General features: G+C 46.2%; 1 protein-coding gene across 5 annotated transcripts in view; it reads left to right on the top strand.

Annotated features, from left to right (window-relative positions):
• Positions 1–13,619, top strand: part of LOC125463095 (protein FAM83H-like) — a 127,729-nt gene that overhangs the window by 54,762 nt on the left and 59,348 nt on the right. For all 5 annotated transcript variants that reach the window (XM_059640876.1, XM_059640880.1, XM_059640875.1 and 2 more), the window contains one exon: positions 3,660–3,824. In XM_059640876.1, coding sequence (XP_059496859.1) covers positions 3,660–3,824 — 165 coding nt within the window. The remainder of the gene's footprint in view (positions 1–3,659; positions 3,825–13,619) is intronic.

Raw genomic sequence — 13,619 nt, 5'->3', positions numbered from 1 at the left:
GCTGAGTAGAAGTCATGGCTTATCCGATGATCCTCAACTCCACTTCCCTGCCTTGCCTTATCCCCATAACCCTTGATTCCACAACTAATTTAAAAATCTATATCTCCGCCTCGAATATAATTAATTACCTCACCTCGACAGCCCTCTGTGATAAAGAATTCTGCAGATTCAGAGAAGAAATTCCTCCTCATCTCTATCTTAAATGTGGGACCACTTATTCTGAGATTATACCTTTTGGTCCTGGACTCTCCCATAACCTTTCTACATCTACTTTGTCAAGTCCACAAGAATTTTTTATGTTTCTGTAACATTCCTCATTCTTCTAGGGTAGACAACCAGGAGGCTGGAAGAACACAGCAAGCCAGGCAGCATTTGGAGGAAAGGAGAAGTCAACGTTTTGCCCTTCTTCAGGACTGGATGTGAGGATGGGTGTTGGTGGAGGGTATCGGAATGGTGGTGATAGCAGTAGTAGTAGGAGGAGGTACAACCTGGTTGGTTCACTGTTCCACTACCCTTCCCACACCTGAACACCACACCCCCCCCCACCCCCCCAAAACCCCACATCAGTTCTGTATAAGGGTAATGTGCAAAATGTTGACTTCTCATTTCCTCCAGATGCTGCCTGGCTTGCTGTGTTCTTCCTGCCTCTCATTTGTCTACCTTGTAGTCCAGCATCTGCAGTTTTTTTGTCTCATGCCTAATTCTTCTATTCCTCTTCAATGAGTACTCAGTCATAGAGTATGAGAGTTATACTCCAAGTACTCAAACTCTCCTCATAAGGAAACCCCTCTACATCAGGGATCAAGCTAGTGAAAAGTCTGCAGACTGTCTCCAATGCCAGGATATTTTTCCTTCGATACGGTTCCTGAAACGATTCACAGTATTCAGTTGTGGTGTGATTGGTGCCTTGTATAACTCCATACTTTTATGTCACATTCCCATTGAAATAAAGGCCAATATACCACTTTCTTTCCTTGTTACCCACTGAATTTGGTATTTGCTTTTTGTAATTCATACACTAGATACTCCAAATTCCTCTGTATTGTAACTTGCTGCGCTCCTTCTCTATGTATATAATAATCAACTCCTCGATTCTTCCTGCCAAAGCAGCACATTTTCCCACAATTATTTTCCATCTGCCAAATATTTGCCCACTCAGTTAGCTAGTCTATATCGCTCAATTAATTCCTTGTGTCACCCTCACCGTTTGCCTTCATACTGACTTTTGTTGTACAGTCATACAGCACGGAAAAAGACTCTTCAGTCCAACTCGGCTGTGCTGACTGAGATCCCAATCTAACCTAGTCCAAGGGAATAAAACGTGAGGCTGGATGAACACAGCAGGCCAAGCAGCATCTCAGGAGCAGGGTCTAGGCCCAAAACGTCAGCTTTTGTGCTCCTGAGATGCTGCTTGGCCTGCTGTGTTCATCCAGCCTCTCATTTTATTATCTAACCTAGTCCAATTTGCCAGCATTTGGTCAACCTCTCTAAACCCTTCCTATTCATGTACCCATCCAGATACCTTTCAAATGTTGTAATGGTACCAGCCTCTACCACTTCCTCTAGCAGCTCGTTCCATACGTGTACGACCCTCTGCATGAAAAAGTTACCTGTCAGGTCATTTTTAAACTTTCCCCCTTTACTTTAAAAATAAGCTCTCCTTTTCCTAGAGTCGGAAATCTCGACTTTGGTATTCATCCTATCCATGCCCTTCATGACCTTATAAACCTCCATAAAGTCATCCCTCAGCCTCAATGCTGTAGGGAAAAGCCCCAATCTATTCAGCCTCTCCCTATAGCTCAAACTGTCCAACCTTTTCTGCACCCTCTCAAGTTTAACAACATTTTTCGCTATAACCCACACACCCCTGAACACTTTGGGCAATTTAGCATGGCTGATCCACCTAGCCTGCACATCTTTGGACTGTGGGAGGAAACTGGAGCACTGGGAGGAAACCCACGCAGACACGGGGAGAATGTGCAAACTCCACACAGACAGTCGCCCGAGGCTGGAATTGAACCTGGATCCCTGGTGCTGTGAGGCAGCAGTGCTAAACACTGAGCCACCGTGCCGCCCCATGTTCCAGGGATGAGTACAGGACTATGGAGATGGCACCTGCCATGGACCTTTTGCGCCAGTAGGATAATTGCAAGAGTTTGAGGCAGGCTAGAGTTGATATGAGCCATGAGTAACCTTCAAATCACTTCATAATTATAGAAGTCAGAGCCACCAGGTGGTAGTTGTTGAGGTATATTGTGTGCGTTTATCTCTTTTACAGAACAGACATGTTAGGGGTTTGAGAGACTACTTTCACCAGTGTCATCTTCCTCTTGTTATTTCTTTCTTTCGCCCATGTGGATTCTGTACCACCTGATCCAAGATCAGTTCTTGATTTTGTAGTTGCTCCAAATCGTATAAAGCCACTGAGCCACACTTTCCTATATGTCCTTCTGAAAACTTTCATACCTCCTGAATATTTAGTTTCCAACTTTGATATGTTCATAAACATATCTCTATAAAGGCGATAAGTTTATATCCATTGACTTCTATTTGTACCTAAATTTACAAAGGTGCTTTATTCAAGGCCGATATCGATTGGTTTTTTTGACCAGTAACGGAGAGAAGCGATATGGGACAAGAGCAGGAGTGTGACTTTGAGGATTGTCGGATCAGCTATGATTTCACTAAGTAGCAGAGAAGACTTGATAGGCGAAATGGACTACTTCTCCAGACTTTTATGATGTGAATTCTCTGCTAATTACCCTTAAATTTTTCCACACCCTATCGCTGTTCAACTGACTGCCAGGATGTTGCTGTGGTTATTCCTATCTTCTTAATCAGAGCCATACAACTGTACAGCACAGAAACAGACCCTTCAGTCCAACTCGCCCATGCCAACCTGATATCCAAAATTAATCTGATCCCATTTGCCAGCATGTGGCCCATATCCCTCTAAACCCCTCCTATTCATATACCCATTCAGATGCTTTTTAAATGTTCTCATTGTACCCACCTCCTCCACTTTCTCTGGCAGCTCATTCCTTACATGCACACCCTGAATGTGGAAAAAGTTGCCGCTTAGGTCCCTTTTGAATCATTCCTCCCTCACCTTAAACCTATCCCCTGTGGTCTGGACACCCCCACCCTGGGGAAAATACCTTGGCTACTCACCCTATCCATGCCCCTCATGATTTTATAAACCTCTAAGGTCACCCTTCATCTTCCAATGCTCCAAGGAATATAATCCAACCTATTCAGCCTCCCCCCCCTACAGCTCAAAACCTCCAACTCTGGCAACATCCTCCTAAGTCTTTTCTGAACCCTTTCAAGTTTCTGCCCATGGCATGGGGAGGCAATGGCCTAGTGGTATTGTCACTGGATTGTTAACCCAGGGACACAGATAATGCTTTCCGGGCCGGGGTTCGAATCCCACCACGGCAGCTGGTGGAATTTGAATTCAATAAATATCTGGCATTAAGAGTCTAATGGTGACTATGTATCCAGTGTTGATTATCAGGAAAAAACCCATCTGACTCACTAATGTCCTTTAGGGAATGAAATTGCCATCCTTCACCATCCAGGACTGTGGTTTTGTTGACATGCTGCAGTGGAATGTTGAACTGATGTTATGTTTTGGCTTTGTGTTTGTCCCTCGGCAGGTTATTGCGATTGTAATGGACATTTTTACTGACATCGACCTGTTTGCTGAGGTGTTGGAGGCTGCAAATCGTGGGGTTCCGGTCTACCTTCTACTGGATGAACTGTTGTCTCATCACTTTCTGGACATGGTCAAGAAATGTCAAGTGAATTTGAGCCACATACATGTAAGAACCTTTTCACCTCCATAATCCCAAGAGGTCCTATAGCTACATTAAGAGTAAAGAGGTGGCTAGGAAGAGAACAGGTCCCATTAAAGCTCAGCACGGCCATCTATGTGAAGCCACAGGAGAGGGGAGAGATTTTTAATGAATATTGCTCCTAAGTATTTACTGAGGAGAGAATCATGGATGCTAGGGAAATAAGTGAAACAAGTGAGGATGTTTTGAACCATGTATGTATTACCAGAGAGGAGGTGTTTACAGCCTTAAAGCACACTCATGTGGATAAATCCCCAGGGCCTGATCAGGTCTATGCTCAAACATTATGGAGACTGGGGAAGAAATTCCAGAGGCCTTTGCAGAGATTTTTGCTTCATGTTTAGCCACTGGTGAAGTTCCAGAAGACTGGAGGGTGGCTAATGTTGTTCCATTGTTTACGAAAGGTAGCAAAGACAAGCCAGGGAACTACAGGCTAGTGAGCCTGACATTATTGTCAAGTTTTTGGAGAATATACTGAGGGATGGGTCAACCAACGTTTGGATAGTCAGGGTCTGATCAGGGTTGTTATCATAGATTTGTCTGTGGGAAATCATGTCTGACAAATCTGAGTTTTTCAAAGAGGTTACCAACAGGATAGATGAGGGTAGGGCAATGGATGTTGTCGACATGGACTTCAGGCAGGCCAGTTATGAAAGTTGGGTCACATGGGATCGAGGGAGAGCTAGCTAATTGGATTGACAGTTGGTTTGACGATAGAAGGCAGGGGGTGATGGTTTAAGGTTGTTTTTCCGATTGGAGGCCAGTAACTAGTGGTGTGCCACAGGGATTGATGCTGGGATCTTTGTTATTTGTAATTTACATAAACGATCTGGATATGAATGCGCAAGGTATCATTAGTAAGTTTGCAGATTATGCAAAATTATCATTGAAAGCGAAGAAGGTTATTAAAAATTACAGAGGGATCTTAATCATATGGTGAAGGGGACTGAGGATTGACAAATGCACTTCAATGCAGGTAAGTGTGAGATGTTGCACTTTGGAAAGTCAATCCAAGGTAAGAGTTATACAGTAAATGGTAAGGTCCTGAGGAGTGTTGTGGAACAGAGGGACCTGGGAGTACCAGTATGTTGTTCCTTGAAAGCAGCGTCACAGGTGGTCAGGGTGGTGAAGAAGGCATTTAGCATGCTGGCCTTCATCAATTCAGGCACGGAGTATGGGACGTGGGACACTTTATTACAGTTGTATAAATCATTGGTGAGGCTGCACTTGGAGTCTTATGTACAGTTTTGGTAACCCTCTTATAGGAAAGACATAGTTAAACTGGAGAGTGCACAAAGAAGGTTTATGAGGATGAGAGATAATGGGAACTGCAGATGCTGGAGATTCCAAGATAATAAAATGTGAGGCTGGATGAACACAGCAGGCCAAGCAGCATCTCAGGAGCACAAAAGCTGACGTTTCGGGCCTAGACCCTTCATCAGAGAGGGGGATGGGGGGAGGGAACTGGAATAAATAGGGAGAGAGGGGGAGGCGGACCGAAGATGGAGAGTAAAGAAGATAGGTGGAGAGGGTGTAGGTGGGGAGGTAGGGAGGGGATAGGTCAGTCCAGGGAAGACGGACAGGTCAAGGAGGTGGGATGAGGTTAGTAGGTAGCTGGGGGTGCGGCTTGGGGTGGGAGGAAGGGATGGGTGAGAGGAAGAACCGGTTAGGGAGGCAGAGACAGGTTGGACTGGTTTTGGGATGCAGTGGGTGGGGGGGAAGAGCTGGGCTGGTTGTGTGGTGCAGTGGGGGGAGGGGATGCACTGGGCTGGTTGAGGGATGCAGTAGGGGAAGGGGAGATTTTGAAACTGGTGAAGTCCACATTGATACCATATGGCTGCAGGGTTCCCAGGCGGAATATGAGTTGCTGTTCCTGCAACCTTCGGGTGGCATCATTGTGGCAGTGCAGGAGGCCCACGATGGACATGTCATCAAGAGAATGGGAGGGGGAGTGGAAATGGTTTGCGACTGGGAGGTGCAGTTGTTTGTTGCGAACTGAGCGGAGGTGTTCTGCAAAGCGGTCCCCAAGCCTCCGCTTGGTTTCCCCAATGTAGAGGAAGCCGCACCGGGTACAGTGGATGCAGTATACCACATTGGCAGATGTGCAGGTGAACCTCTGCTTAATGTGGAATGTCATCTTGGGGCCTGGGATGGGGGTGAGGGAGGAGGTGTGGGGACAAGTGTAGCATTTCCTGCGGTTGCAGGGGAAGGTGCCGGGTGTGGTGGGGTTGGAGGGCAGTGTGGAGCGAACAAGGGAGTCACGGAGAGAGTGGTCTCTCCGGAAAGCAGACAGGGGAGGGGATGGAAAAATGTCTTGGGTGGTGGGGTCGGATTGTAAATGGCGGAAGTGTCGGAGGATAATGCGTTGTATCCGGAGGTTGGTAGGGTGGTGTGTGAGAACGAGGGGGATCCTCTTGGGGCGGTTGTGGCGGGGGCGGGGTGTGAGGGATGTGTCGCGGGAAATGCGGGAGACGCGGTCAAGGGCGTTCTCAATCACCGTGGGGGGAAAGTTGCGGTCCTTAAAGAACTTGGACAACTGGGATGTGCGGGAGTGCACATTCCAGATGTCCAAGTTCTTTAAGGACCGCAACTTTCCCCCCACGGTGATTGAGAACGCCCTTGACCGCGTCTCCCGCATTTCCCGCGACACATCCCTCACACCCCGCCCCCGCCACAACCGCCTCAAGAGGATCCCCCTCGTTCTCACACACCACCCTACCAACCTCCGGATACAACGCATTATCCTCCGACACTTCCGCCATTTACAATCCGACCCCACCACCCAAGATATTTTTCCATCCCCTCCCCTGTCTGCTTTCCGGAGAGACCACTCTCTCCGTGACTCCCTTGTTCGCTCCACACTGCCCTCCAACCCCACCACACCCGGCACCTTCCCCTGCAACCGCAGGAAATGCTACACTTGTCCCCACACCTCCTCCCTCACCCCCATCCCAGGCCCCAAGATGACATTCCACATTAAGCAGAGGTTCACCTGCACATCTGCCAATGTGGTATACTGCATCCACTGTACCCGGTGCGGCTTCCTCTACATTGGGGAAACCAAGCGGAGGCTTGGGGATCGCTTTGCAGAACACCTCCGCTCAGTTCGCAACAAACAACTGCACCTCCCAGTCGCAAACCATTTCCACTCCCCCTCCCATTCTCTAGATGACATGTCCATCACGGGCCTCCTGCAGTGCCACAATGATGCCACCCGAAGGTTGCAGGAACAGCAACTCATATTCCGCCTGGGAACCCTGCAGCCATATGGTATCAATGTGGACTTCACCAGTTTCAAAATCTCCCCTTCCCCTACTGCATCCCTAAACCAGCCCAGTGCATCCCCTCCCCCCACTGCACCACACAACCAGCCCAGCTCTTCCCCCCCACCCACTGCATCCCAAAACCAGTCCAACCTGTCTCTGCCTCCCTAACCGGTTCTTCCTCTCACCCATCCCTTCCTCCCACCCCAAGCCGCACCCCCAGCTACCTACTAACCTCATCCCACCTCCTTGACCTGTCCGTCTTCTCTGGACTGACCTATCCCCTCCCTACCTCCCCACCTACACCCTCTCCACCTATCTTCTTTACTCTCTATCTTCGGTCCGCCTCCCCCTCTCTCCCTATTTATTCCAGTTCTCTCCCCCCATCCCCCTCTCTGATGAAGGGTCTAGGCCCGAAACGTCAGCTTTTGTGCTCCTGAGATGCTGCTTGGCCTGCTGTGTTCATCCAGCCTCACATTTTATTAGGTTTATGAGGATGTTGCTAGGACTAGTAGCCTGAGGTATAGGGACAAGTTGGTCAGAATAGGACTTTATTCCTTGGAACGTAAGAGAATGAGGGGTGACCTTATTGAGGGGTATAAAATCATGAGGGGCATGGATAGAATGAATCCCTATCGTCTTTTTCTCAGGTTCGGTGAGTTGAAAACTACACAGCATAGGTTTAAGGTGAGAGGGGAAAGATTTAAGAAGGACCTGAGGGGCAATGTCTTTGCACAGAGAGTGGTGCATATATGGAATGGGCTGCCAGAGAAAGTGGTTGAGGCAGATAATATAACAATATTTTAAAAACATTTGGATAAGTATATGGATCAGAAGGGTTTAGAGGGATATGGACCAAATGTGGGCAATTGAAACTAGCTCAGTGGGCAGCATGGACCAGCTTAGTCCAATGGGACCGTTTCCATTCTGTATTAATCTGTGGCACTACCAGGTTGACCATGAAGGTCAGGAGGAGCTAATTAAGTTTGAGCAATTGGATGATCACTAGTTTAGATATTGACACTTCATCCTTTGAATCAAACCTCAAGTAAATCTGCTACTGACATTTAAGTCCCCTAATTGCTATCTGAATGTGAGGCTTTGTGTGAAGTCTTTCTGTTCCTGCAGTATCAGCAAATATTCTCGTGAAAACCCATACATCCTCTGCATTTGATGAATTTGCTAGGTCAGTTGTTGACACTTAACTCTTCAGCCGGCTGGCTGTGAAATCAGTTCTGTCTGTTCATCAGGTTTGCAGTCCAGGCTGAACTGCAGTGCAGGACTATCAAAGTGCTAGCTTGGAAGCGCTTGTCTCTGGATTTTGAAAATTCCATTACACTGTTTTTGAAATGTCAAAGAGTGGACCTTTTTTTTGTGTTTTGGTACACCATCACTCCCAACCATCAGCCAGATTAACAGGAATTAGTGATATTATTACTCTGAGCCTTCCTTAGGCACATTCCACTGTAGGCCCATATATAATTTGGCAAAAAAAAGGGGGTATGTAAGGACACTAAAATTGTCATCATAAAGGGATGGTTACTTTATTGAAGTTCTACAATAGGCCCCCAAATAGTCAACGGAAAATACAGGAACAATTATGTGGGCAAACTGGGGAGACTTACAACCATATGTTTGTCAGAGGATGGGATTTTCATTTTCTTAACATAAACTGGGACTGCCGTTGTGTTAAGGGCTTAGATGGGGTGGAATTTGTTAAATGTGTAGAGTAAAGTTTCCTTAAGCAGTAAATAAAGGGTCATACTCAGGAAGGGGCAAAACTCGACCTACTCTTGGGAAATAGGACAGGACAGGTGACTGAGGTGACAGTGGGGGAGCACTTTGGGACCATGACCATTGGTCTATTAATTTTAAAACAGTTATGGAGAAGGACAAAATTGGTCCACAGGTTCAGGTTCTAAATTGGGGCAAAGCAAATTTTGACAGAATTAGACAGGAGCTTGCAGGGGTTGATTGGAGCAGTTTGTTTGCAGGCAAAGGGACCTCTGGCAAATGGGAGGCCTTTCAAAATGCGGTAGCTAGAGTTCAAGGTCTGTGTATACCTGTGAGGTGAAGGGCAAGGTTGGCAGGAGTGGGGAACCCTAGATGAGAAGAGGTGTTGAAGTGTTGACCAGAAAAGAGGAAGCATCTTGGTTCAGGAATAGGCAGCGGGGATCAAAGGTATCCCTGAAGGTATAAACAGGATACAGGAGTTTACTGAAGAAGGAAATCAGGATGATGAAATGGGGGCATGAGATAGCTTTGGCTGAGAAGATTAGAGATTCTTTAAGTATATTAATGAAAAAAGAATAACTAGAGAGAGAGTAGATCCCCTCAAAGACCAATGTGGATATATACGTGTGAACCGCAAGAGATGGGTGAGGTCCTCAACCAATAATTCTCTGTGTTTACTGTGGAAAAAGACATGAGGAGTTGGGAATTTGGGAAAGTTAGTGGCGATATCTTAGGAACATTGTATATCATAAGGGAGGTGTTGCAAGTATTAGATTGTATGAAGGTCGGTAATTCTCCTGGTCCTTATCAGATATATCCAAGAACTCTGCAGAAGAAATACAGAAATGATCTGGAGGAAGGTATAGATGGTCTGATCAGCAAGTTTGCAGATGACACTAAGATTGGTGGAATAGCAGACAGTGAAGGGGACTGTCGGAGAATGCAGCAGAATATAGATAGATTGGAGTGTTGGGCGAAGAAATGGCAGATGGAGTTCAATCCAGGCAAATGCGAGGTGATGCATTTTGGAATTTCCAATTCAAGAGCGAACTGTACGGTAAATTGAAGAGCCCTGGGGAAAATTGATGCACAGAAAGATCTGGGTGTTCAGGTCTACTGTACCCTGAAGGTGACAACGCGGGTGGATAGAGAGGTCAAGAAGGCATATGGCATGCTTTAATTCATCGGACAGGGTATTGAGTACAAGAGTTGTCAGGTCATGTTGCAGTTGTGTAGGACTTTGGTTCGACCACATTTGGAATACTGTGTACAGTTCTGGTCCCACATTACCAAAAGGATGTGGATGCTTTGGAGAGGGTGCAGAGGAGGTTCACCAGGATGTTGCCTGGTATGGAGGGTGCTAGCTATGAAGAGAAGGTGAGTAGATTAGGATTATTTACATTATAAAGATGGAGGTTGGGGTGACCTGATTGAGGTCTACAAAATCATGAGGGGTATAGACAGGGTGGATAGCAAGAAGCTTTTTCCCAGAGTGGGGTCTCAATTACTAGGGACCATGAGTTCAAAGTGAGAGGAGGAAAGTTTATGGGAGATATGCGTGGAAAGTTCTTTACACAGAGGGTGGTGGGTGCCTGGAATGCATTGCCAGCGGAGGTGGTAGAGGCGGGCACGATAGCATCAATTAAGATGTATCTAGACAGATACATGAATGGGCAGGGAGCAGAGGGATACGAATCCATGGAATATAGATGAAAGGTTTAGATAGAGCATCTGGATCAGCGCAGGCTTGGAGGGTCACGAGCCTGTTCCTGTGCTGTAATTTTCTTTGTTCTTTGCAATTGCGGGGGCCCTGGCTGATATATTTGCATCATTGTTAGCCATGAATGCGGTCATGGAAGACTGGACAGCAGTGAATGTTGTGCCCTTAATTCCCAAATTTTTCTTTTTGATTATCGACCAGTACGCTTAACACCTATGTACGATACGTTGCTTGAGAAGAATCTGAGGGATAAGATTAAAAATTTGGAAAAAACGAGTTCAATTAGGAATAGACAGGATGGCTTGGTGCATGGGAGATCATGCTTCTCAAATTTGTTGGAGTTCTTTGCTGAAGAGAACAGGAAGGTTAATGAGGGCAATGCATGGACGTAGTCTATATGGATTTCAGTAAGATCTTTAATAAGGTTCCACATGGTAGGTTGCTCTGGAAGGTTAGTTCACATGGAATCCAGGGAGAGTTGGCAAATTGGACACACAATTGGCATTTTGGTCGGAAGCAGAGAGTAATAGTAGAAGGATGCTTGTCAGATTGGAGGCCTATGACTAGCGATGTGCCTCAGGGGTTGTTGCTGGGCCATTGCTGTTTGTTATCTATATTAATGATTTGGATGAGAATATAAAGGGAATGATTAGTAAGTTTGTGGATGACACTAAAATAGGCGGTATCGTGGACAGTGAGGAAGGTTATCAGAAATTGCAGTAGGATCTTGAAAGTGGGGAAGTGGGCTGAGAAATGGCAAATGGAGTTCCTATATAGACATAGAACATACAACATAGAACAATACAGCACAGAACAGACCCTTCGGCCCTCTGTTGCACTAACCTATGAACCAATCTAAGCCCATCACCTTACACTGTCCCATCATCATCCATATGCTTATCCAAGGACTGCTTAAATGCCCCTAATGTGCCTGAGTTAACTACATTGGCAGGCAGGGCGTTGCACACCCTTACCACTCTCTGAGTAAAGAACCTGCCTCTGACATCTGTCTCAAATCTATCACCCCTCATACAAGCCGACGTCATCATCCTCGGAAAAAGACTCTCACTGTCCACCCTATATAATCCTCTGATCATCTTCTATGTCTCTATTAAATCCCCTCTTAGCCTTCTTCTCTCCAATGAGAACAGACCCAAGTCCCTCAGCCTTTCTTCATTAGACCTTCACTCCAGACCAGGCAACATCCTGGTAAATCTTCTCTGCACCTTTTCCAATGCTTCCACATCCTTCCTGTAATGGGGTGACTAGAACTGTACGCAGTAGTCCAAGAGAGGCCGCAGAAGCATTTTGTACAGTTGCAGCATGACATCACGGCGCCGGAACTCAATCCCTTGACCAATAAAACCTAACTCTTCATATGCCTTCTGAAACAGCACTATTAACCTGGGTGGCAACTTTCCGGGATCTATATACATGGACACCAAGATCCCTCGGCACATCCACACTACCAAGAATCTTTCCATTGACCCGGTATTCTGCCTTCCTATTATTCTTCCCAAAGTGAATCACCTCACATTTATCCGCATTGAACTCCATTTGCCACCTTTCAGCCCAATTCTGCAGTTTATCCAAGTCTCCCTGTGACCCGCAACATTCTTCCACACTGTCCACCACTCCACCGACTTTAGTGTCATCTGCAAACTTACTAACCCATCTACCTATGCCTGCGTCCAAGTCATTTATAAAAATGACAAACAGCAGTGGTCCCAAAACAGATCCATGTGGCACACCACTAGTAAACGGGCTCCAGGCTGAATATTTTCCATCAACCACCGCTCATTGCCTTCTTACAGAAAGCCAGTTTCTAATCCAAACTGCTAAATCTCCCTCAATCCCGTGCCTCTGCAAGTGTGAGGTGTTGCATTTTGGAAAGTCAAATCAAGCTAGGAGTTTCATGGTGAATAGTAGGGCCTTAGGGAGTGCAGTGGGACAGAGGGACTTTGAAGTTGGTGTGCATGGTTCTCTGAAAGTGAAGTCACAGGTAGACAGGACCATCAAGAAGGCTTTTGGCACGCTAACCTCCATCAGTCAGGGCATTGAGTAAAGAAGTTGGGAAATTATGTTGCAATTGTACAGGACATTGGTGGGGCCGCACTTGGAGTATTGTGTTCAGTTGTGGTCACCTTGCCATAGGAAGCATGTTATGAAATTGGACAGGGTGCAGATGAATTTTCCAAGGATGTTGCCAAGACTCAAGGGACTGAGTTATAGGGAGACGTTGGACAGGCTAGGACTTTTTCCTTAGAGCATAGGAGACTGAGTGGGGATCTTATAGAAGTGTATAAGATCATGAGAAACATGGATAAGGTCAATGCACTCAGTCTTTCTCCCAGTCATGGGGCATCTGTCTAAGGTAAGAGGGGAAAGAAAACATGGGAGCCTGAGGGGGGGGGCAACCTTTTTGACTTGGAGGGTGGGACACATTTGGAATGAGCTGCCAGCTGATGTTGAGGCAGGTACATTAACAACATTTAAAAGTCATTTGAACAAATACATGGAGAGGAAAGGTTTAGAAGGATATGGGCCAAGTGCTGGGAAATGGGGTTAGTGTGGGTGGACATTTTGGTTGGTTTGGACCAGTTTGGGCTGAAGGGCCTATTTCTATATTGTAGGACTCTGACTGTATGTTGTGAACTACAGTAGTTCAAGAAGGCAACTCACCACCACTTTCTCAAGGGCAGTTTGGGACAGGCGATAAATGTTGGCCCAATCAGTGATGTCCATAATCCCACAATTGAATAAGTGAAAAAAAGCTACATATTCATTGGACAAATCAGATAGTCGAGGGTGACACAGAAGGCCAATCTGTACAATGCAAATTGAATTGAATCTAGAAGCAGTACTTTGCATGACCTACCTGGCAACAAGCTGTTTTAGGTATAATAATGTGTAATGAAATAGAGTTAATAACAGACCTCATCGTTAAGAATCCTGTAGGGGATAGAGGTCACAAGATTGGAAAAGTTTCAAATTCAGTATGAGGGAGAGCATCTCGGGTCTCAAACCGGCATCCTCAACTTATGA

This window comes from Stegostoma tigrinum, chromosome 2, assembly GCF_030684315.1.
Source record: "Stegostoma tigrinum isolate sSteTig4 chromosome 2, sSteTig4.hap1, whole genome shotgun sequence".
NCBI classification, from domain to species: Eukaryota; Metazoa; Chordata; class Chondrichthyes; order Orectolobiformes; family Stegostomatidae; genus Stegostoma; species Stegostoma tigrinum.
The sequence above is the reverse complement of the archived record's forward strand: the minus strand, read 5'-3'. Positions and strand labels throughout refer to the sequence as shown.